We start from the raw sequence: 26,478 nt of genomic DNA, 5'->3' as shown, positions 1-26,478 counted from the left end.
GGGATCAACAGGTCGAAACAGACACTACACACCAAGCACTAAGAGCCCCCCCCCACCCCCCACCCCAGTATTTCATTCCTTCCTCCACCACCCCCTGCCCCCACCGGCCACCAACCGACAGAGCTGCAATTCGACTGAATCCCCTCCAAAAAATTAACATCCTTTTTTTCCTTTTAAGAGGAAGTTTTTGATAAATGCGAGACCTCTGGATGTTGTTTTTCCCCATTGGAAAGAGGGAATCGCAGAAGATCTGGTCAAAAAAGGGACCGACTGACCGAGACACTTGAACCTGGAGGTAGTCTGCATGCAATACATATTTATTCGGTAATTTTGCAATCTCCTTTTTAAAAATATCATCCCTTATTGATCTACACAGTGCTGTGGAACAATTTCTCTTTCCACGTCATGTACTAGAAGGCCAGAACATCAAGATCACAAAAGGGAACCCAAAAGGTGTAAAGTTAAAGATTACAGTACATACAGACGGGGCTCAGAAAGACTGAAGTGTGAGGCCGACAATAATCACAGACCCAAGAGATAATGAGCATTTGGTTAGTGGGCAGGGTTGGGGGGGGGGGGGAGGGGGGGGGAGCACAAGTCCATAATTTTGTCTTGTCACTATATATTTTGAGAGGGTAGACGTAGGAGATGTGTCCACTATTGTGGGGGAGACCAGAACTAGGGGCCATCAATATAAGACAGTCATTAACAAATCCAACAGGGAATTCAGGAGAAACGTCTTTACCCCGAGAGCGGTGAGAATGCGGAACTCACTGCCACAGGGAGGGGTTGAGGCGAATAGTATCGATGCATTTAAGGGGAGGCTGGATAAACACATGGGGGAGAAAGAAATAGGAGATGGTGATGGGGTGAGATGGAGGGGTGGGAGGGGGCTGGTGCGGAGCATAATCACCGACAGGGAGCAGATGGGCTGAATGGCCTGTTTAAGAACATAATAGGAGCAGTAGGCCATACGGCCCCTCGAGCCTGCTCCGCCATTTAATACTGATCCGATCATGGACTCAGCTCCACTTCCCCGCCCGCTCCCCATAACCCTTCACTCCCTTATCGCTCAGTGAAAATCTGTCTATCTCCGCCTTAAATATATTCAATGACTCAGCCTCCACAGCTCTGAGGCAGCGAATTCCACAGATTTACAATCCTAAGAAATTCCTCCTCAGCTCAATTTTAAATGGCGGCCCCTTATTCTAAGATTATGCCCCCTAGTTCTAGTCTCCCTTCAGTGGAAACATCCTCTCTGCATCCACCCTGTCAAGCCCCCTCATAATCTTATACATTTCGATAAGATCACCTCTCATTCTTCTGAATTCCAATGAATAGAGGCCCAACCTACTCAACCTTTCCTCATAAGACAACCGCCTCATCTCCGGAATCAACCGAGTGAACCTTCTCTGAACTGCCTCCAAAAGCAAGTACATCTTTTCGTAAATATGGAAACCAAAACTGCACGCAGTACTCCAGGTGTGGCCTCATCAATACCTTATACAGCTGCACACACTTGTAATTTACTGCAGGAGCCCCTAGACTTTCTGAAGGGTTACGTAAACTAGAATGGGGATAGAGATAGGAGTGGGGAAGATAAAGGAAATAAGAAAAGGTAGCAACAGAAGAGGTAAATGAATTAAAAGCATTTAGCAAAACGGGATAGCATGTATTATGGAACGTAAACAGGAGCAGGAGTCGGCCATTCGGCCCCTCGAGCCTGCTCCGCCATTCAATAAGATCACGGCTGATCTGATCTTGGGCTCAGCTCCACTTCCCTGCCCGCTCCCCATAACCCTTTACTCCCTTATCGCTGAAAAATCTGTATCTCCCCCTTAAACATAGTCAATGAACACAGCACTCTGGGGCAGAGAATTCCACAGATTCACCAGAAGAAATTTCTCCTCATCTCTGTCTTAAATGGGCAACCCCTTATTCTGAGACAATGGCCCCTAGTTTTAGTTTCCCCTATGAGTGGAAATATCCTCTCTGCATGCACCTTGTCAAACCCCCTTATTATCTTATAACTTTCAATAGATCATCTCTCATTCTTCTGAACTCCAATGAGTAGAGACCCAACCTTTCTTCATAAGACAACCCCCTCATCTCTGGAATCAGTCTTCTCTGAACAGCCTCCAATGCAAGAATGAAGGGAATAGGAAGACTATCAAATTAACCGGTTATAAGCAGCAAAAGGAATGAGGTACAAGATTGGACAAAAGAAACTGGATGATATGAGGGAGGGGTGCTTCAATCTTTTGGAAGGACGTTAAGACAACAGAGCGAAGGTACGTCAATTTAACAGGATGCTGCTGAGTGAGGAAATATAAAATAAGACATGAAAAATTGGGGATGTTTTTGTAGAGAGAGAGAGACCAGTTCTGGTGTGTGAAGGGTCGAGAAGTGGTGGGCATATTAAATGCAAGCGATTTAGGACAGAGCAGTAGAAACGTCTCTATTTAAAACAAAAACACAAGTTATGAGGCTGTTTAATGAACTACCGGAGTTAAAGAAGAAATAGCAGGAGTAGGCCATACAGCCCCTCGAGCCTGCTCCGCCATTTAATACGATCATGGCTGATCCGATCAAGGACTCCGCTCCCCATAACCCCTCATCGGTCAAGAAACTGTATTTCTGTCTTAAATTTATTTAATGTCCCGGCTTCCACAGCTCTCCCGAGGCAGCGAATTCCAGATTCACAACCCTCGGAGAAGACATTTCTCCTCATTAGTGACTGAAGCAGAAACTATGTCGCTTAAAAAAAAATCATCTAGTCATCAACACATTGGTGCGTGCACACTGACTGCTGCGTTTCCTGCACAGTGACCATACGTCAAATATAATTAAGCGCTTTGGGACGTCCTGAACGGCGCTGTAAAGATGCATTTTTTTTTTTAAATCAAAAACAGGTCAGATAGGTAGTTGTTGAAGGAACTGGAGAGATGCGGGAATATCGCACAGGATGGGGGACTACTGAATATGTGGAGGATATACGTCAACGCTGACTGGTTCAGCCGAATGGCCTGTTCCCATGCTGAAATTTCTACGTAATTCTGTCTTCGTGGTGCTGCAGGTGCTCATATCAATGTTCCTGCTAAAGTACTCAGGCGGCAACGCAGTAATCTGCAAGATCCCGCGCAGGCCGCTCACCGGCTATTAGTGTAAAGACCGCGCATGCGCAGACATTTAACGGGACCGCACATTTAAAGAAACAGGCCACGCAGAACAAAGCGCAGCTTACAGGGAACATCGGTGCACAGCAGAGAGCCTTGAAGGCCACGTACAAGTCTGTGCGCTCTTGTATCTCAAGCTGCTGATACCAACAAATCTCGGCGTCTAGGATTTATCCACAGCACTGGGAACAGCCCCTTTCCAAACCACCAGGACTAGCCCAAGCAAGGAATGCAAGCCCACATAGAACGGCGTTTGCCAGGGATTCGTGGGCCATATTGACCAGGCTCACAAGCCACATGTGCCTCACAGGCTTATATCATTGCTGGACAGACCAGATGCCTCACAGGCTGCACAGCCCTGTATCAGAGCATTGGTTGCCTATTGCCACACAGACCACATGTGCCTCACAGCCCTGTATCAGAGCATTGGTTGCCGATTGCCACACAGACCACATGTGCCTCACAGCCCTGTATCAGAGCATTGGTTACCTATTGCCACACAGACCACATGTGCCTCACAGCCCTGTATCAAAGCATTAGTTACCTATTGCCGCACAGACCACATGTACCTCACAGCCCTGTATCAGAGCATTAGTTACCTATTGCTGCACAGATCACATGTGCCTCACAGCCTTGTCTTAGAGCATTGGGTTACCTATCGCCGCACATACGCGAGGAAGACGGCCGCTAAGTCCTACCTTTCCGATATTCCATGTCTTGATTTGCTGAAGTTCCGTCAGGAGCTGTTCATCATTGCAGGCCTTCAGCTTATCAATCAGAGCTCGGCAGTCAGCAGGCTGGAGAGGGTGGGAAAGAACACAGTCACATTAACTTGGGACAAACGCTGGCCGCCTATTACCAAATATCATAGGCGAAGAACTCGCAACTTATAAAGGGGGAACTGCAACTCAATCTGGCAGGACGGCAGTGCTTCAAAACTTTCCACCACTTTAAAGAAAGCGAAACTATCACCTCAGCACCAACTACATGCACCAAGACACTAACACCTCACTGGATAAAATACTTACGTGGGCACTGGGCTCTCGCCCTCCCCCAGCAGAATGGTTCACCAAAGTACTTGCAATAAAAGGGAATGAGGGAGCGCCACACCGCGCTGTCAGAGGGGCAGCACCGAGGGAGCGCCGCGCTGCCGGAGGGGCTGTCTTTCAAAAAAAATATTCCTTCCACTCCCACTCCCCCCACCGAATCTCAGCTGCTCTCTCAGGTGGTGTAAAAGAACCCATAGCACTATTCGAAGAGGTGCAGGGGGGGTTCTCCCAATGTCCTAGTCCACATTTATTCCCATCACCCAAGATAGGGTGGAGAGGAAGGACCCATTTCGAGGTCAATAACTCGGGTCAGAGACATGGGCCGAATGGCTTCCTTCTCTGCCGGTAATTTCTACGGTAACCGCGCACACACCCTGTATGGTCTGCTTGGTCATGACTGACTTCCGTTCCATGGCGACCCACACCAATTCAGAGCGTTTGTGCCGTGATGTGAGCGTTCATGGCTCACTGGCCAGCTCAGAATCCGTTCAGAAACCCACGACATGCCCTCGCACCACCGGGGAGGGAGGCCATCGTTCTGGAGGAAGGACTATACTAGGCACCCCTGCCACTGCGACTCCTGGTCCCAGGAAGGCACCAAATACTGTGTGTTTTAGCCTGATCTGGGCATGAGCTGGCGATGGTACACGACCAGTGCAATCAAGGAGTTAAACCCACACACTGAAAATTCCAAGTTCATCTCCGCACAGTCCGGAGTTGAATGCCTTGTAGGGGAAGTCAGGAGAAATCACCGTGCCAACACATCCGACAACAAACGCCAAGATTCCCCGCCAAGTGTTTGCTGAGCATGCGTGCCTGCAGCGCAACCTTCTCCCAGTGCACAATAAATTACCGCGACCGTCTTGAACAACTCCACTTGAATTCCTCCCCCGTCCAGGAATCTTGGCAGATCCACCAGACCCTAGAAACATGTTCACACCGATTCCGGCGTGTTTGAAAGGCTCGAGTAAAGCAGCTGGAAAGGTGTAGCATGACTGACTACTTCACCAGCTTGTCGGGTCAGCAGCATAGGAGGCCATGTCGGCTTATCGCATCCGCGCCGGCCAAAAGAGCCACTTTCCAGCTCTCTGTCCGTAGCCCTGTAGCTTACGGCACTTCGGGTGCACGTCCAGGTACTTTTTAAACTGTGATAAGGCTTTCCCTTTCAGGCAGTGAGTTCCAGACTCCATCACACTCTGGGCGAAGAAAGTTCTCCTCAACTCCCCTTCTAATCCTTCTACCGCTGACGTTAAATCTCTGCCCTCCTGATTATTCTCCTGCAGATGCTGATGGGCCCACATATATATATATATATATATCTGCAGCATTACTTCAGATGTTCAAAGCATGTGACACTCGAGAGGTGCTAATTTAATTTAAATTATTCTAATTAGCAACTAGCAAAATACACCAGCCAAGCACGGCATCCTTGACACATTCAAACTCAATTGTCAAGAGCATACGATGGGGAACTGGCTCAGAGTGCTGCTTTCCTGTAACTGGCTGCTGGAAGGCACGTGAAGAGGAATGTGTCGCCTCTCCAGCACCCTGGAAACAGGGAGGGGGCAGACAGAGCTCCTTGGTCAGAGGTCCCGCATAGCCCGGGACACGCTTTTCAAATTGCGCGCTGTGCACACGTTTGAATGGGCCACGCAGGGAGATAAAGGGACCCGTGCACCCAAAACACATTAGGGGAAAACATTGCTGCCAGGGCAGCTGAAATACCAGTAATTGCAGAAAACTCTCGCGCCTCCCAGCAGCCAGTTATGGAAAAGCAGCGTTAGTGGCCAGTACCTCCAGCTCGCGCTTTTAAATCAAGATGAGTTTTTCACCTTGCTGTGGCTCAGTGGGCAGCACACTCGCCTCGGAGTCAGAAGGATGTGGGTTCAAGTCTCACTCCAGGGACTTGAGCACATAAATCTAGGCCGACGCTCCAGTGCGGTGCCGAGGGAGCGCCGCGCCGTTGGAGGTGCCGTCTTTTGGATGAGACGTTAAACCGAGGCTCCGTCTGCCCCCTCAGGTAGACGTAAAAATATCTCCTGGCACTATTTCGAAGAGCTGGACAATATTTAGCCCTCAATCAACATCACAAACAGATGATCTGGATCATTATCACAGTGCTGTTTGTGGAAACTTGCTGTGCGCACACTGGCTGCCGCGCTGCCCACATTACAACAGTGCCTACACTCCAGAAGTACTTCATTGGCTGTAAAGCGCTTGGAACCGTCCGGTGGTCGTGAAAGGCGCTGTATAAATCAAAGTCTTTTTTTTAAAGAGCAAACTGGAGTGCCTGCAATGAATGTGACCTCATTAAAAAGTCACACGCTCTTTCAGGTCCGTGAAACAGGCGCATGGGGAACCTCTGCCCACTTCACTCACTCTACTGGCCGAACTCCTACACGTTAAGAAAACAGCGACGCAAACACAAGAGACCAACCGTGGAAGGGCAAGGGAGCACCGCGTGTAATCCGCCTTCCAGCACGACGCAGGCTGACCAAGAGCAGGCCTGTACTCTGGGGGCTGGGGGAACCTCTGTACGGGCCTTTTGAAAGGATTTCCTCCAGGCGGATACCATGTGCCGGCATTTGGCGGTGGGCGAAATCGTCTGCCGATCATACATCACAGGAGGCGGCGATTTGGCCCACCGGATCCAATCAGTCCCACTCCAGTAACGCTGCAAACGTTTTCTTTGCAAGTGTACATCCAATTCCCTTCCCAAAGTTATTATTGAGTCTGCTAATCCTGCCTCTTTCAGGCGGTGTATTCCAGTTCACAACTCGCTGCGTAAATAAAAATTGTATCCCCCCCCCCCCCTCCACCGGTTCATTTGCCAAATATCTCAAATCTCTGGGTGAGCAACCCTCCTGCCAGTGGAAAGAGTTACTTATTTACTATCAGATGCGTTCAGCATTTTCAACACCATTAAATCTCCCCTCAAGCGTCTCTGACTCTCCCCCTCGAGCATTCCTCAGCTTCGAACACCCAGATAGAACTGCAAAAACCACCCGCAAGCAAGCACGGCACCCCGTCCGGCATTACAAGTCGCCCGAGGCGGGATTCACCTGGTCGCTGGACGTATTCAGGGGGGAGTTAGATGTGGCCCTTGCAGCTGGGGGGGAAGTGGGGGGAGAAAAGGAGATCAGGGGGTATGGAGAGAAGGCTGGGATGGGATACTGAGGTGAATGATCAGCCATGATCTTATTGAATGGCGGTGCAGGCTCGAAGGGCCGATTGGCCTGCTCCTGCACCTATTTTCGATGTTTCTATGTAAACACAGACATCAATCCGGAGACCTTCGGGGTGAAAATAAAAATGGTCAGGACCCATTTTGGAACAAGGAAACCAATAGAAAATCAAGAGCAAAACCAGATACAAGGAAGGCTGTTAGTCAGAAATGAAAGAAATGACACAGCAGAGGGAGAGGGGCAGGGAAAGTAGGAAGAAGAAATTACATTTAAGACTACCATCCGGATACAATTGTATGAGGAGAGATTGAGCAGACCAGGCCTATATCCTCTGGAGTTTCGAAGAATGAGGGGTGATCTCATTGAAACACAAAATTCTGACAGGGCTTGACAGGGTAGATGCAGGGAGGGTGTTTCCCCCCCCCCCCCCCCCGGGGCTGGGGAGTCTAGAACCAGGGGTCACAGTCTCAGGATAAGGGGTCGGCCATTTAGGACTGAGATGAGGAGGAATTTCTTCACTCAGAGGTGGGGGGGGGGGTGAATCTTTGGAATTCTCTGCCCCAGAGGGCTTTGGAAGCTCAGTCATTGAGTATATTGAAGGCAGAGATCGATAGATTTTTGGACGCTCGGGGAATCGGGCGGGAAAGTGGAGTTGAGGTGGAAGATCAGCCGTGATCTTATTGAATGGCGGAGCAGGCTCGAGGGACTGAATCCTGCTCCTAATTCTGATGTTCTTATGCTCACTCTGCTTCCAGGCACCACAACTATGACTCAGACTTTGCAGTCATACATTTGGAAAAAAAAACAATAGACAGCTCTATTGTACCGGCTTAGTGCCCCAGGGTGGAATTCCTCTACCCTGGTGATCTAGTAAACAGTGGTGTGATACATGAAACAGCCCCAGCTCTTGGCTGGAATCCCCTGCCTGATGCACAATCCCACAGGGGAAGGGAAACCCATTTGATCACGTAAGAGCCACACGTCAGGGACCACGAGGGTTGCAGTAGGCATCCATCAGGTGAAGGAGACACACCTTGATCACAATGCAAGCCTTTTCTATTCATCATCAGAGGCAGTCCCTCGAAGCGAGGATGACTTGTTTCCACGCCAAAAAGGGATAAATTCACAGGTGTTTCAATGAAGGACCCGATATTCCAGGTGGATTTTTTTTTTAAATAAACGTGAGATGGCCGTTGCACACCAGACAGGCTTGACAGAGCTAGGTCTTGGTCCAGTGGCAAGGATTACCCAAGACGACTGGAGACCAGCTCTGCTGCACAGACCGAGCGCGCACACACAGAAAATAGGTGCAGGAGTAGGCCATTCGGCCCTTTGAGCCTGCACCAGCATTCAATATGATCATGGCTGATCATGCAACCTCAGTACCCCATTCCTGCTTTCTCTCCATACCCTTGATCCCTTTAGCCATAAGGGCTACATCTAACTCCCTTTTGAATATATATAACGAAATGGATTTCTGTGGTAGAGAATTCCACAGGTTCACAATTCTCTGAAGAAGTTTCTCCTCATCTTGGTCCTAAATGGGTTAACCCCTTATCCTTAGACAGTGACCCCTAGTTCTGGACTTCAACATCGGGAACATTCTTCCTGCATCTAACCTGGCCAATCCTGTCAGAATTTTATATGCTTCTATGAAATCCCCTCTCATTCTTCTAAATTCCAGTGAATATAAGCCTAGTCAATCCAGTCTTCATGTCAGTCCTGCCATCCCTGGAATCAGTCTGGTGAACCTTCGCTGCACTCCCTCAATAGCAAGAATGTCCTTCCTCAGATTAGGAGACCAAAACTGAACACAATATTCACAGGTGTTTCAATGAAGGACCTAATATTCCAGATCCCGAACTACATCCTGAAGGGTGGATTTTTTGTGACGTGAGATGGCCGTTGCACACCAGCCACCACATGGGCTTGACAGAGCTAGGCCTTGGTCCAGTGGCAAGGGTTAACTAAGACTAACTGGAGACCAGCTCTGCTGCACGGATCTAGTGCGCACACATATCACAGTGCGGGCTGGGCCCGCGCTCTCGCCCCTTCTGGGCCCCAGATTCACCCCTCTCCTGGACCCCAGTCACTTCCCTCTACAGACTCTAGCCACTCCTTCGCCCCTCCGGCTGTGCCTACCCGCTCTGCAATCAGCGACCTGGCTTCGTAGCCGTCGCCCTCCTGCAGCAGCACGCGCTGCTCCCTGCAGTGTTATGCCGCCGCACGCTGCTCCCTCCAATGGCCCTGGCGTGCTGATGCAAGCCACGTTTGATGTCAATGCGGGGAAGCACGCGTGCGCGCGCAGTGCGAAACCTCCTCCAGCAAACCTTCCCCCCGCAGCGTGTCTCCGAAATAAAACTAGGAAGGAGAACCCTCCAAGCTGTGCCAGACACTTAACTAAAAGAGCGACATGGGTCCACACACACACACTGGGGCCAGCACAGTTACCTTCCCTCGAGCATCACGGGTCACAGCAATGTTAAATGCACAGTTGTGAAGTGCAGCAGGCCCTGAAGGGAGTGGGAAGGGTTGAGAGCAGAGGTTGGACGGATGGAGCAGAGAACCGGAGTGTGGCACAGGAGATATTTTCAGCACTGCTGACCAGTTTTTTTTTCTAAAAAATTAATTATGCAAGCTGCTGTTGCTTATGCATTAAAGTAGTTAAACGGTTAATAGTCTATCGCCTCCTTACTCTATTTAATTAGTCTACTATTCTCCTTTAGGAACACAATAGGAACAGGAAGATGCCGTTCAGCCCCTCAAGCCTGTTACATTAGGAACAGGAGGAGACCGTTCAGCCCCTCAAGCCTGTTACATTAGGAACAGGAGGAGACCGTTCAGCCCCTCGAGCCTGTTACATTAGGGACAGGAAGATGCCGTTCAGCCCCTCGAGCCTGTTACATTAGGGACAGGAGGAGGCCGTTCAGCCCCTCGAGCCTGTTACATTAGGGACAGGAGGAGGCCGTTCAGCCCCTCGAGCCTGTTACATTAGGGACAGGAGGAGGCCGTTCAGCCCCTCGAACCTGTTACATTAGGGACAGGAGGAGGCCGTTCAGCCCCTCGAGCCTGTTACATTAGGGACAGGAGGAGGCCGTTCAGCCCCTCGAGCCTGTTACATTAGGGACAGGAGGAGGCCGTTCAGCCCCTCGAGCCTGTTACATTAGGGACAGGAGGAGGCCGTTCAGCCCCTCGAGCCTGTTACATTAGGAACAGGAGGAGGCCGTTCAGCCCCTCGAGCCCGCTCCGCCATTCAATAAGATCATGGCTGATCTTCCACCTCAACTCCACTTTCCCGCCCGATCACTCGATTCCCCTAGAGTCCAAAGATCTATCGATCTCAGCCTTGAATATACTCAACGACAGCCTCCACAGCCCTCTGGGTTCAAAAATTCCACCTTCTTGGTGATAGAGGTTGCAGGACTTCGAGGTGCCGTTCAGGTAATTTGTTTTTGGGGGGGGGGGGGGGGGGGAATTGCTGTAGATGTGTGCGGTATCAAGGATCGATCTCAGCCTTGAATATATTCCGAGACTCAGCATCCACTGCTCTCTGGGGCAGAGAATTCTAAAGATTCACCACCCTCCGAGTGAAGAAATTCCTCCTCATCTCAGTCCTAAATGGCCGACCCCCTTATCCCGAGACTGTGAGACCCCTGGTTCTAGACTCCCCAGCCCGGGGGGGAAACATCCTCCCTGCATCTACCCTGTCAATCCCCCTCAGAATCTTGTATGTTTCAATGAGATCACCTCTCATTCTTCTAAACTCAAGTGTATGGGCCCATTCTACACAATCTCATCGTAAGACAGTGTGGAAATGTATTTTTATCCAAGCTGATACCACACGGTATTTTTGTGCCCTTTTTAATATATAACAAGATGGAGTCCTGGTCCTTCCAGAAATTTCTGCATGAAGCAGTCAGCTTGCATAAACAGCTAAACCTGGCTTGAAAGGGCTGATGCCTCCTAGTTGTCTGGTGGCTAAGTCCTGCTGAGACAAGTACCCCCCACCCAAAGTGCTCTCCTATTGTCTATACGACACCAGTTCCACGCCACCCCACCCTTTGAAGTACTCAAACCACCAGCCATTATCTCTTGTCGAGACCTCATCCATTTGATGCAAAAAGATAACTGACCAAGAAACTGGACAATCCTGACACAATGCAAGGCAGGTGATAGCTCATTACCACACTCTCATGGAGTAATGGCCGGCTGGCCAACTAATAACCCTGACAAAAGGAAATATCTGGAAACCATGTCAGGACATGGATGTAGCAATTAACTCTATCTGTATTCACTGACTGCGAGACAGAGCCAATACACAGGGAGAGGCCATAACTTGGGTTTTACTGTATAAATATCTTGTGAAACTGTACCATTTCGGAGGTGTTCACTTAGCCATTGACTGAGTGTGACCTTTCCCTTGCTAGCAAGTAAATTAAAGAAACTTCTGCCGGAGCTGAAAGTGTCGGAGTCATTTATCGGAGGTAGAGATTTTGACAACAGCCCCCTCATCCCAGAAATCGATCTAGTGAACCTCCGTTGCACCGCCTCCAAGAGTATATCCTTCCTTAGACAAGACGAAAACGGTGCACAGTACTCCAGGCGTGGTCTCACCACGAGCACAGGCGGGGAAAACGGCAGATCAGGCAGGATCTGAATGAATTGCAGACTAGAGTTGGCTGAATGGCCTGCTCTTAGTCTTCCCGTGTTTGAAGATTGGACTGCATGCAGCCAGTGCGCCCTAAAGGTGGTGATCAGATGCTGTGAATTAAGAGCGCGCTGTACTGGAGCAAGGCAGCTGTATGATTTCCACCGTCGAGCGAAGGTCACACATTGCACAGGACAGACAGAATACAAGCAAACCACGTGCAGAAAGGGGAGGACCACGTGCAGAAACTCACCGCTTCAGTTGGAGTTTTCTTCAGCTTCGTTCTGTCGACTTTCATTTTTTCTTTCTGTTTCTACAATCTAGTTCTGCAAGAAAATGAAAACCGTTTGAACAAGCAGCAAGGGTGGATTATGACATACACAATTTGATAAAACACATACACAATATTTCACGGTTTAAAAATAGCCTGCAACCTGCAGGAGCTTTTAAAGAAACCACTTGCAGAAGTAAAACCGAAGAATGCGCCCACTTGTGTTTTTATTTCCTGCGCCCGAAATAGTCTTCAGCATTTAGAATTTGTTTCATGTGGGCATCGCTGGCAATGCACTATTAAACACCTCGCCCAGGATGGCACCAGGGGTACGAAGTGTCAACTCTGCAGGTGAGAGTCCAGATCGGGTAGGGGTGGGCAGGTTGCCTACCCTAAAGGACAGTAGTGAACACGCAAAACTTTTTTTTTTTTTAAACCATCAAACAACTTTCAGAGTCAGCTTTATTCTTTTTTTGTTGAATTCAGTTACGCAATTGTCATGGTAGGGTTTGAAGTCTTGCCTGCTAAATTGCAAGTCCAGGAGAAACAAAACTAGGCTACCACCCCCATGTAGGGGTGGCGCTGGGCGGGAGAGCTGACCGTGCAGACCCAAAATTGGCCATGGGCGTGCTGCTGCTGGGGGATGGCAGCCACCACAGAACCGTCCTCGCGAGCTGCTGCCCGTGGAGCGTGCGGCAATATACAGCTGACTGCCCTTTTCACATCTGGAGTACTGGGCCCGGTTTGGTCCACCCCCCCACGTGGTGGGCGATAGTGGTCTTGCAAACGGTTCGGAGAAAAGCTGCAATATTGATACCCAGCTTAAAGAACTTCAGCGACTGCAGATAGGCTCAAGGACTTCGGTCAGTTTACTTTAGAACAGCGTAGACAGAGGTGAAATGTTTAGCGTTAGCGGTGGCTCAGTGGGCAATACTCTCACCCGAGTCAGAAGGTTGTGGGCTCAAGCAAAAAAAAATCGAGACCGACACTCCCGGGCGGCGCACCGTCGGAGGGGCCGTCTTTCGGATGAGACGTTAAACCGAGGCCCAATCGGCCCTGTCGGGTGGACGCAAAAGATCCCTCAGCCACTATTTCAAAGAGCAGGGGAGTCATCCTCGGAGTTCTGGCCAATATTTGTACCTCACTCAACATTTGATGATGATCTGACCACTCTCATTTCTGTCAGTGGGAACTTCCTGTGCGGAAGTTGGCTGCCACATTTCCTACATTGCAACAGTGACTACACTTCAGAGAGTACTTCACTGGCTTTGGGAGGTCCAGAGGATGTGGAAGGCGCTGTAGAAATGCAAGTCTTTCACGATGCACCGGTCATCGCGAGTGCAGGGCAGAACTGAAGGACCAGCTGGTCTTATCCTGCCCGTCAAATTTGGGACACTTGTAAAAGCTGGAATTTCCAACCTCGGCCATATTGCAAACAGGGACGCATTGTTGGGAATCCCAACGAGGGCGGTAGCAGTTAACTCTGAGCAGCACCAGCAGAAAGCCACGGATCAGGCTGCCCGCCCGCACGTTTGTGGCCTCGGCAAGGAGGGGGGGGAACATCGAGGCACAACCAAACATGAACCAATCTGGTCAGCCAATTTTTTAATGTGCGAAACTACTCAATAGGCTGACCACGAGAAATCAGAGCCTTGGTGATGCATCATTCATTCACACTCCCTGCTTCTGGCCCCCGTCAACCACAACAGGTCAAACTGCAAAACCACACCCCACTCAAAAGCAGAAAATCACCTTGCTCCAACTAATAAGTGTCAACTCAACGGTTGTGAGAACCTCTGGCACGAGTTTCAAAATCACCCAACCAAGAACAGAATTACGGGTAGTACAACATTAAAATCAGTTCTGATGAAGGGCGTTGACCTGAAGCTTTAACTTGGTTTCTCTCTCTCTCCACAGATGATGCCTGACCTGCTGAGCGTTTACAGCATTTTCTGTTTATACATTAAAACCTTTTGCCAAGTGACACAAGTCAAAAGTCTTGAGGGGGTCAGCCTGGGGGGTTTTTGCATCCTCAAGTCAGCTTTGGCACATTTGGATGGAATGAAGTATACACAAGAGTCATAGAATGGTTACTGCACGGAAGGAGGTCTATTGGCCCAGCGAGCCCATGCTGGCTCTCTGCAAGAGCACCTCAGCCAGTCCCACTCCCCTGCCCTTTCCCCGTAGCCCTGCAAATCTTTTTCCTTCAGGTAATTATCCAACCCCCTTTTGGAAGCAGTGATCGAGTCTGCCTTCACTACCCTTTCAAGCAGTGCATTCCAGATCCTAACCACTCGCTGTGTAAAAGAGTTTTATCCTACATTGCCTTTGGTTTTTCTGCCAATCACCTTAAATCTGTGTCCTCTGGTTCTCAACCTTTCCACCAATGGGAACAGTTTCTCTCGATCTACTCTGTCCAGACTCATGATTTGGAACACCTCGATCAAATCTCCTCTCCACCTTCTCTGCTCCAAGGAGAACAAGCCCAGCTTCTCCAGTCTCTCCCAGTCACTGAAATCCCTGGAACCATTCTCGTAAATCTTCTCTGCGCCCTCTCCAAGGTCCTTCCTCAAGTGCAGTGCCTAGAATTGGACACAGTATGCCAGTTGATGCCGATCCAGAGTTTTATACAAGTTCATCATTTCCACACTTTTGTACTCTATGCCTCTATTCATGATCCCGTATGCTTCATTAACTGCTTTCTCATAAGAAAAAGTATTTTCAGGAGCTGAAAACCTGGGGGAGGGGGGGCGAGAAAAGAGGAGGAAGGTGGCTGGAAGTGTGGGGAGTGGAACGGACAGACTGTCAGCACAGAAGCAGACGGCTCCAAGCTGAGCCAGGCCGACTCAGGACAGCGACAGTACGTGGTGCTCAAAAGGTCAGACATGTTTTCACCAATCACAGCACCTCCGGGCGAATGGGGAGCAACCCATACTCGCTGCATGGAACCAACAAGGTAGAAGCCATGAAAACCAGGACGTCTAGACACATCAAAGTTCAGCGCAAGCAAGCCCGAACGCAACGGATTAAGTTCCAGGCCTGTTACTTCTACTTTTCCACCTTGGTGGTGCTCTGCACTATGAACTTTGACCCTTCACCTAGGTCTCCCAAAAATATAATGGCCTCGGTAATTGGTGAAGTTCTTGCAGCGATTGCAGGACCAATGGACAAACTAATTCTGATTAATCGCACAACTCCTAGAATAAATTAAAAACAGGTTCCCACTTCGCTGCGTCATTTGGGGTTGGTGCAATTTCGTGGCTTCGATCGTAACGGGGCAAGCTCCCGACACAGCGCTACAGGCACAGCTGTACAGGCCACGCCACACTGGCGCAGAACTGTAACCGCCAAGCCGAAGCCAGAAGCCAGACTCCACGCCAGCTCGCTGCTGTGAGAGACAACAGCCGCAGAGCCGCAAACGGTCACAGAATAGTTCAACCAGACGGAGGGAACTGCAGAGATTCAATGCCTCAGATCCAAATGGACTAGGAAAATAGATTAAAATGTGGGACTGTTGATGAGCAGTGGTAGATATTCAAGGAGATATTTCATAACTCTCAACAAAAATATATCCCAATGAGAAGGAAAGACTAAGAAGGGATAACTATCTGTGACGAACAGAAATTTACAGCGCAGAAGGAGGCCATTTCGGCCCATCGTGTCCGTGCCGGCCGACAAAGAGCCGCACGGCCCACAGTCAGCAAGCCCTGAAGGTTACATATAAACCTATGAACAATGACGGAAAGGCAAAGAGCACCCAGCCCAACCAGTCCGCCCCACACAACTGCGACACCCCTTATACGGAAACATTCTATACTCCACCCCAACCGGAGCCACGCGATCTCCTGGGAGAGGCAAAAACCAGATAAAAACCCAGGCCAATTTAGGGAGGAAAATAAAAACTGGGAAAATTCCTTTCCGACCCATCCAGGCGATCGAAACTAGTCCAGGAGATCACCCTGGCCGTATTCGATTCCCCTGCAGTATCTACTATTAAATATAACTAAGGAAATAAGGGATGGTATCAAATTGAAAACATGGGCATACAATGTGGCCAAGACTCGCGGGAGGCCAGACGATTGGGAAACTTTTAAAAGACAGCAAACAACTAAAAAAAAAGAGGGGGGGGGGAAAGATAGATTATGAAAGCATGCTAGCACGAAATATAAAAACAGATAGTAAGAGTTTCTACAGGTACATAAAAAGGAAAAGAGTGGCTAAAGTAAACTTTGGTCCCTTAAAGGATGAGACTGGAGAATTAATAGTGGGGAACATGGGGCTGGCAGAGACTTTGAACAATTATTTTGGATCGGTCTTCACGATACTAAAAACATCCCAATAGTCGATAATCAAGGGGCTATAGGGAGGGAGGAACTTAATAGTAGTACTTAGTAAAATAATGGAACTAAAGGCAGACAAGTCCCCTGGACCTGATGGCTTGCATCCTAGAGTCCTAAAAGAAGTGGCTGCAGAGATAGTGGATGCATTGGGGTTGTAATCTACCAAAATTCCCTGGATTCCGGGACGGTCCCAGTGGATTGGAAAATCGCAAATATAATGCCCCTATTTAAAATAGGAGGCAGACAGAAAACAGGAAACTTAACCTAACATCGGTCACTGGGAAAATGCTGGAGTCCATTATTAAGGAAGCAGTAGCAGGGCATTTGGAAAAGCATAATTCAATCAAGCAGAGTCAGCATGGTTTTATGAAAGGGAAATAGTGTTTGACAAATTTGCTGAAGTTCTTTGAGGATGTAACGAGCAGGGTGGATAAGGGGGAACCAGTGAATGTGGTGTATTTGGACTTCCAGAAGGCATTTGACAAGGTGCCACATAAAAGGTTACTGCACAAGATAAAAGTTCACTGAGTTGGGGGCAATATATTAGCATGGATAGAGGATTGGCTAACTAACAGAAAACAGAGTGTCGGGATAAACGTGTCATATTACGGTTGACAAACAGTAACTAGTGGGGTGCCGCAGGGAATCAGTGCTGCAGCGTCAACTATTTACAATCTATATTAGTGACTTGGAAGAGGAGACAGTGTAACATAGCCAAGTTTGCTGATGATAAAGATGGATGGGAAAGCAAATTGTGAGGAGGACACAAAATCTGCAGAGGGATATAGACAGGCTAAGTGAGTGGGCAAAAATTTGGCAGATGGAGTATCATGTGGGAAAATGTGCGGTTATCCACATTGGCAGAAAAAGATAAGCAAATTATAATTTAAATGGAGAAAAATTGCAAAGTGCTGTAGTACAGAGGGTAATTGTGCATGAAACACAAAAGGTTAGTATGCAGGTACAGCAAGTGATCAGGAAGGCAAATGCAATGTTGGCCTTTATTGCAAAGGGGATGGGTATAAAAGCAGAGAAGTCCTGCTACAACTGTACAGGGCCATTGGTGAGGCCACATCTGGAGTACTACATATAGTTTTGGTCTCCATATTTAAGGAAGGATATATTTGCATTGGAGGCAGTTCAGAGAAGATTCACTGGATTGATTCCAGAGATGAGGGGGTTGACTTATGAAGATAGGTTGAGCCTCTACTCATTGGAGTTCAAAAGAATGAGAGGTGATCTTATCGAAACTTTTAAGATAATGAGAGGTCTCAACAAGGTGGATGCAGAGGGGATATTTCCACTCATAGGGGAAACTACAACTAGGAGACATAGTTTCAGAATAAGGGGCTACCCATTTAAAGCTGAGATGAAGGAATTTCTTCTCTCCGAGGGTTGTAAATCTGTGGAATTCTCTGCCCCAGAGAGCTGTGGGGGCTGGGTCATTGAATATATTTAAGGCAGAGATAGACAGATTTTTGAGCGATAAGGGAGTAAAGGGTCAAGGGAAGCAAGCAGGGAAGTAGAGCAGAGTCCATGATCAGATCAGCCATGATCTTATTAAATGGTGGAGCAGGCTCGAGGGGCCGAATGGCCAACTCCTGCTCCTATTTCTTGTCAGTGAAAACTCTCCAATTATACTGAATGGTACAGTTCTCTGCAATGAGGACCATTTATACTTTGTCAAAGCAATGTTGCATCAATTTACCTACACGGAGAAAGTATACGCAACGGATTGAGGTAAAAGGAGCCAACTATGTCATAATCCGGATACCATTATGGGGCAATGTGTTTATATTTGTGCACTCACCCACTTGGCAAGAGGCAGCTCAGACACTGAAGAGCATGGATCCAGGCGATATGGAACACGGGTCACCCTGTCCGTCTAGATAAGTCACAAGACTTCGAAGTAATTTGAGGGATGAAAAGTCCTTCTTTGAATCAAGTTCAGATCACCCAACTTTGGTCTCCTTACCCAAGGAAGGGTATACTTGCCTTTGGGGCGATGCAACAAAGCTTCTAGATTGACCCCCGAGTTGAGGGGGCTGTCCTACGAGGAGATATGAAGTAGATTGGGTCTATACTCTCTGGAGTTTAGGAGAATGAGGTGTGATCGCATTGAAACATACAAGATTCTGAGAGTGCTTGATAGGGTAGATGCGGGGAGGATGTTTCCCCCGGGCTGGGGATTCTAGAACCAGGAGTCAGAGAGTCTCAGGATAAGGGGTCAACCATATAGGACTGAGATGAGGAGGAATTTCTGCACTCAGACGGTGGTGAATCTCTGGAATTCTCTGTACCAGAGGCCGGTGGATGCTGAGTCAGAGTATATTCAAGGCTGCGATCGATAGGTTTTTGGACACTAAGCACATCAAGGGATATGGCGGTAAGTGGAGTTGAGGTGGAAGATCAGCCATGACCTTATTGAATGGCAAAGCAGGCTCGAGGGGTTGTATGGCCGACTCCTGCTCATAATTGTTATGTTAAGGGATGAATATTGGCCAGGACTCGCCACTCTTTGGAAAAAGTGCCATTGGATATGTCCAACAGAACTGGCAGACAGGTTCTTGGTTTAACATCCCACCTGATGGAAGACACCAAATGCAGCACTCCCTCGGTATGGCACTGGGACTGTCGACCAGGAGTATATGTTCAAATCTTTCGGGAGCGGGGCTCAAGCCCACAGCCTTCTGACTCGAGGCAGGAGCAGGATTACTGAGCCCAGCTGACACGCGAGTGCGCAAACTGCGAATGGGAACCTGCTGGACTTCGAGAAGCTATCAAACACACGAGAGGCCACAACATGCTCTAGGACATGCATTCTGACCTCTGCTTTGTGGCAACTGGGTGTCTCACTATTCTGGTGTCACATACTGAATGTTAAACACGGTGTCCTGACATTACCCATTTAAATATTATACAAAAAATAGTTAATGATATACCTCAAAATTAGGAAATTAGTATTTTTTAAAAAGGGTTGACTTACATCATCAGTTCATTTGAGCTCATACTATTGCTTTAATAATAGAAACATAGAAAATAGGTGCAGTAGGCCATTGGGCCCTTCGAGCCTGCACCGCCATTCAATATCATGGCTGATCATTCAACTTCAGTACCCCACTCCCGCCTTCTCTCCAAACCCCCGATCTCCTTAACTGTAAGGGCCACATCTAACTCCCTCTTGAATATATCCAACGAACTGGACTCAACAATGGGGACTACACCGAAAACGACACTCCTTGGTCTCCCCACACTTTCTAAATAGGCTTGTAAACTGCTAATATTTTCTTGTTAAAGATATACGTAAACGCACAATAAGCATGAGTGGCAGGCTCTCCATTATGTGGAGTGTGTGAAGCTTTACAGGGGACAGTCAGTCCTTGTGTCTCGAGGTTCGACACCATCCCGAAAATTTGTCTGATCGGCAAGCTTCGGGGCAAAGTCCGGAGGTCGGTCTTGGGGTGCGCGGCCCCTCGCTGTGTGGCCCGTGCAAATTTCCTTGCATAAAGCTGGTGAGCGGCGTGCGGAACCTCCAGGCCGCTGCATAACCGAGCAGCTCAACAGGAACGTTGGTCGTGCGTCAAATTTCTCCCAAAATCTCTCAGAACAGAAAATTGGTCCATAGGTCGGCCCATTCCCTTCGCCCCAACAGAGAGCAAGTTCACCTCCTGGTCTTTGACAGACAGGATTTTAATTTTGAGGGCGGGGGGGGGGGGGGGGGAAGAAGACGGCGATTCAATTGCCACGATAATTGGTCATCTCACCCGCAGGAGGGACACGAGTACTACCCCTGAAGAAACTCGGGTCTGCCAAATAGTAACTGGCCCTCGCCTTTGCACGCTGCATTAGTGCCGGTGCATTCCCTCAGGCAGCGAGCGCACAGTGTTGTATCACCCGGCTCCCAATATGGTAGAAAGTGGACTGGATTGATCGGTTTCTCTTCAATCTGTGCGCCCATTCCCCTACTTGAAGTAACACGAATCTTCCAGCGCTGCAACATTCATCAGCCGCCACACAGAGCCATCACGGCGATCAGTATTGGCAGACAATGCTTTATTAACAGGCAGCATCCAGACTACGTCTTTCAAAGCCGACACTGGCAACAGCTACTTCGGACTGTGGGGGTTTTCCACAGCTCCTGCATAGAGCTGTATCATCTATTATTCATCTACTTTCACTTTCAATAAATCCAAGTATATTTTTAGATCACAGCAGGATGCAGTACCCATGAGTTATGTGGCGAGCAGCTCAGACAAGACGGTGATAAATAAAAACACTCCCTTACTGGTTAGGCTAATGCGCTTTCATAGCGCACCCGAGGATCTGAAAACCTCAAAAGGTTATTTACAGTAAAATGAAGTGCTGGGGACAACCAGCATTAATTTTCCTGTTTGTGCATTAGCTACAGCTATGGCAGCGACAGAGAGGCAAGCTCACTGAATAAAGAGCCAGAAAAAAAAACAGGACAGAGCAGTCAATTCGACACCGGGCGGCAAAAATAATTGCAGAACAAATGCAAAACATAATCACTATTCCATATAAAGTGTGTATTGACAGCAGGCCGTGTGTGCAAAAGCCTATCGGCCACAAGAAGCTTCCTGCACATGGGAGTGAATTTTTAGCACGAGGGCACAAAGGGAGTGAATTTACTCAGCCTGCAAAAAGTGACGCACTTTTTTTTTAAAAAAAGGGGGGGTTGATGTTCAGTTAATTGGAAGCCTCAGCGATGCAAAAATCAAGGTCTGTCCACAATTGAAACGGACACGTCTTTGCGTAACTGCACTACAGTTTGCAGGGCGACGATGCTGTTGAAACTAACTGCAGTACCCCACCCTCTCTTTCCCCCCCCTCAACAAGACTAGGGATTAAAAGAACCAGGTCATGAACCAGCAACACTTGGTGAAAGCGTGTGTGTCCGCGTGTTGCGAAAGGACACTGATGGGCCTGAACTGTGATCTTCCCCTGCCAAACACCGCCCTAGTCTCACTACCTAGCCGGATCAGCTGAGAGCTCTCACACCTCGTAGGAACAATTACCAGAGCTGAACAAAGGGAAGAAAATTAAGGCAGCATAGCAAAATTCCAGCTCGTACTGCCAGGCACCAACATAGTCTCGGCAAGAATAAACATCCCCCTACAACTACAATGGAAGCAATTATTTAAAACAAATTATGGAGTACAATAGTTTGGGGATGGATCGCAGACGAATGTATTCAGCAGATGAAAATATCCATTTCCAATAACACAAACTACAAACGTACCAGTTTAGCATTCTGCTACCACTCTCATTTGAATTGGCAGGTTCTGGGCTCAAGTCTCTGCTATAAACCTCAGCCCCGTTCGCCTGGATCTGAAAGGTGGTGGGAGTGTGCGAGAAGCAGGGAGCTGACCCGCTCGGTGCACTGGCCACCATCACCAGAAAACAGATGACTCATCCAGTCAGTTTGTAGAAACTTGCAGTGTGCAAATTGGCTGCCACCTTCGCCTACACAGTGCTGCGTAAACCTCATCGGTTGACAGATGCACGTGGGGATGCTCCCAAAGATCAGACCAGGCGCTAGGTTAATACTGTGTATTGTTCTTACTAGATTTACTTTGTCTTCTATTCTCTTTTAGGAACACAATAAAGAGTCGTCGGCTACTCATAGAAACATAGAGCCTGCTCCACCATTCAATAAGATCAAGGCTGACCTTAACTCCCTCGATTCCAAAAATCTATCGATCTCAGCCTTGAATATACTCAACGACTGAGCCTCCACAGCCCTCTGGGGCAGAGAATTCCAGAGATTCACCACCCTCCGAGTGAAGAAATTCCTCCTCCTCCTCCTCTCAGTCCTAAATGGCCGACACCTTATCCTGAGACTGTGACCCCTGGTTCTAGACTTCCCAGCCCGGGGGAAACATCCTCCCTGCATCTACCCTGTCAAGCCCTGTAAGAATTTTGTATGTTTCAATGAACACCTCTCATTCTTCTAAACTCCAGAGAATATAGACCTAGTCTACTCAGTCTATCCTCGTAGGACAATCGCAATCCCCCCCCCCCATCCCAGGAATCAGTCTGGTGAACCTTCGTTGCATTCCCTTCTAAGGCAAGTATATCCTTCCTCGGTTATGGAGACCCAAACTGTGCACAATATTCCAGGTGTGGCCAGATTTATTGCCAGATCACATCGACAGGAATAATGTAACATCTACATCTGCAGCAGAAACAATGCGAGGTGGGGAGGACGAGGGGGGGGGGGGGGGGAAAAGAGAAGAGTACGTGCGAGGGGCGGGGGGGGGGAGAAAGAGAGGTGAGGTGAGGTGGGACATAGAAAATAGAAAGTAGGTGCAGGAGCAGGCCATTCGGCCATTCGAGCCTGCACCACCATTTAATAAGACCATGGCTGATCATTCAACTTCAGTACCCCATTCCTGCTTTCTCTCCATACCCCTTGATCCCTTTAGCCGTAAGGGCCACATCTAACTCCCTTTTGAATATATCTAACGAACTGGCCTCAACAACTCTGTGGTAGAGAATTCCACAGGTTCACAATTCTGAGTGAAGAAGTTTCTCCTCATCTTGATCCTAAATGGCTTACCCCTTATCCTTAGACTGTGACCCCTGGTTCTGGACTGCCCCAACATCAGGAACATTCTTCCTGCATCTAACCTGTCCAATCCCATCAAAATTTTGTATGTTTCTATGAGATCCCCTTTCATTCTTCTAAATTCCAGTGAATATAAGCCTAGCCGATCCAGTCTTTCATGTCAGTCCAGCCATCCCAAGAATCAGTCTGGTGAACTTTCGCTGCACTCCCTCAAATGCAAGAATGTCCTCCCTCAGATTAGGAGACCAAAACTGTACACAATATTCAAGGTGTGGCCTCACCAAGGCCCTGTACAACTGCAGCAAGACCTCCCTGCCCCTGTACTCAAATCCTCTCGCAATGAAGGCCAACATGCCATTTGCCTTCACCGCATGCTGTACCTGCATGCCAACTTTCAATGACTGATGTACCGTGACACCCAGGTCTCGTCGCACCTCCCCTTTACCTAATCTGTCACCATTCAGATAATATTCTGCCTTCCTGTTTTTACCACCAAAGTGAATAACCTCACATTTATCCACATTATACTGCATCTGCCATGCATTTGTCCACTCACCTAACCTGTCCAAGTCTCCCTGCAGCCTCTTGGCATCCTCCTCAAAACTCTCACCGCCACCCAGCTTAGTGTCATCCGCAAACTTGGAGACATTACATTCAATTCCTTCGTCTAAATCATTAATGTATATTGTAGGAGCGGAGGTGGGGAGGGACAGGCAAGGAGCAGATGGAGGGAGGGATGGGCGAGGAGCGGAGGGAGGGAGGGAGGGTCGAAGAGCGGAGGGAGGGAGGGACGGGCGAGGGACGAGGAGCGGACAGAGGGGCGAGGGACAAGGAGCGGAGGAGAGGACGGGCGAGGCACAGAGGAGCGGAGGTTGGAGCCCAGAGGCGGAGCAGCGTGGACAGACCAAGGGAAGGCGCAGCACGAGCCAATAGCGAGGCTGAGAGATGGTGAGGCTCACATTGCGGACTACAAATTCCACGTAGAGAGGGGTCCTATGGGAAGGAGGACAGTGGGAGTATGTTTGAGTTTGTGTGTATGTATTGACACATGCAGCAGAGCTGGTCTCCAGTCGTCTTGGGTAATCCTTGCCACTGGACCAAGACCATGCTCAGTCAATCCAGTGTAGTGGCTGGTGTGCAATAGTCACCCCACGTTAAAAGAATTCACGCAGACAGTACAGCATATCCATCACCTATGGAAGCCAAATTTCAGAGAGCATACTCGGCACAAACACATATGGCAACCTCAGCATAATTAAAGGGCCACTTAGATTAACCGTACACTCTTAAGCAAAGCCAAACGCAATTTTATAATAAGCTGATATTTCATTTTCATATCTTTATGACTGGCTTTCCCAACAGACACACACAGTGCACAAAAAGCCACTCCACTAGCTCAAAAAGACAGCCCTCGTCTGGATTTAATCCAAAATGCCGCTTCAGACTAACAGTCCACCAGTCGGGGTGTGTGTGTGTGTGTGTGTGTGTGTGTGTGTGTGTGTGTGTGTGTGTGTGTGTGTGTTAGTGTGTACACGGATGAGTCAGGCATGCAAAAATCCAACAGTGAGTCCCTACAAAAATCTAACGAGTCCACTGGCCTGTGATCAGTCAGTGGTGCCAAAAAAACAATTAAGTCATTACGAGGATGATGTGCAACCGAAAATCTTCCACCCTTCAAAATGAGTTCAGTTACCAGAGTACTCATTTTTAAGCATGGAAGCAAGACCCCAAGGGACTGCCTATGATACGACAACATGAATACCAGGCACCAATAAGTCAATTTTGATGTTCGGCCCTCATTAATAGTTCTCTTTATAAAAGGTAAGCCTGTTTGAAGTATTTATATAGGTGGCACCATAAAGGGCTTCATGACACAGCTGCCCGTCAGCATCATTCCACCAGAGATTACAAATCACAGCAAGAGTCAGCGTGCAGACAGTACAGCATATCCATCACCTATGGAAGCCAAACTTCAAAGAGCATACTCGGCACAAAGACATATGGCAACCTCAGCATAATTAAAGGACCACTTAGATTAACCGTACACTCTTAAGCAAAGCCAAAATGCAATTTTATAATAAAGATATGAAAATGAAATATCAGTTTATGACTGGCTTTCCCAACAGACACACAGTGCACAAAAAGCCACTCCACTCGCTCAAAAAGACAGCCCTTGTCTGGATTTAATCCAAAATGCCACTTCAGACTAACAATCTACCAGTCGCAGTGTGTGTGTGTGTGTGTGTGTGTGTGTGTGTGTGTGTGTGTGTGTGTGTGTGTGTGTGACACGGATGAGTAATCCAACAGTGGGTCCCTACAAAAATCTAACGAGTCCACTGGCCTGTGATCAGTCAATGGTGCCAAAAAAACAATTAAGACATTACAAGGATGATGTGCAACCGAAAACAACAAACCCAGCAGCTTTTTCCTCGCCCTATAACACGAGCAGAAACAGAAATGATTAAGTTAACAAGCTTCAAAGTTAAATCCATCCTTCTCATTTGCTGCTTTGGAAAAACACAGTGCTCGGCCCATCAGTTGTCACACTGCTCATCAGTTAGAAATTTACAGCGCACAAGGCGGCCACTCGGCCCAGTGTGTCTGTACCGGCCGAAAAAGAGCTGTCCACTTTCCAGCTCGGTCCGTAGCCCTGTAGGTTACTGCACTTCGAGTACACATTCAAGTACTTAAGTGCGATAAGGGTTTCTGCCTCTACCACCCTTTCGGTGCCCCCTCAGAGAAATGACAAATATCAGTATGAATTATCGAGTCGTGTAACATAACAAGAACTAGGAGTCGTCAGCCATTCGAGACTACGCTGCCATTCAGTGAGATCACAGCTGATCTTCCACCTCAACTCCACTTTCCCGCCCATTCCCCATATCCCTTGGTTCCAAACATCTACTGATCTCCGCCTTGAATATACTCAACGACTGAGTATCCACTGCCCTCTGGGGCAGAGAATTCCAAAGATTCTCGAAATTCCTCCTCATCTCAGTCCATGCTGGCCAACCCCTTATCCCAAGACTATGTCCCATAGGCTCTCCAACAACTTGTATTTATATAGCGCCTTTAATGTAGTAAAATGTCCCTAGGCACTTCACAGCAGTGTTACAAGACAAAACAGATAAATTTGACACCGAGCCACACAAGAAATTATGGCAGATGACCAAAAGCTCGGTTAAAGAGGTCGGTTTTAAGGAGCGTCTTGGAGGAGGAA

General features: G+C 48.4%; 1 protein-coding gene across 1 annotated transcript in view; it reads right to left on the bottom strand.

Annotated features, from left to right (window-relative positions):
- Window positions 1-26,478, bottom strand: part of huwe1 (HECT, UBA and WWE domain containing E3 ubiquitin protein ligase 1) — a 316,149-nt gene that overhangs the window by 237,352 nt on the left and 52,319 nt on the right. The window contains exons 2-3 of the mRNA XM_070869027.1: window positions 12,312-12,384; window positions 3,875-3,973 (exon numbers count right to left, since the gene is read on the bottom strand). Of these exons, the coding sequence (XP_070725128.1) occupies window positions 3,875-3,973; window positions 12,312-12,356 (144 nt within the window). The 5' untranslated portion in view covers window positions 12,357-12,384. The remainder of the gene's footprint in view (window positions 1-3,874; window positions 3,974-12,311; window positions 12,385-26,478) is intronic.

This window comes from Pristiophorus japonicus, chromosome 32, assembly GCF_044704955.1.
Source record: "Pristiophorus japonicus isolate sPriJap1 chromosome 32, sPriJap1.hap1, whole genome shotgun sequence".
Classification (NCBI taxonomy): Eukaryota; Metazoa; Chordata; class Chondrichthyes; family Pristiophoridae; genus Pristiophorus; species Pristiophorus japonicus.
This window is presented reverse-complemented; position numbering and strand designations above follow the sequence as displayed.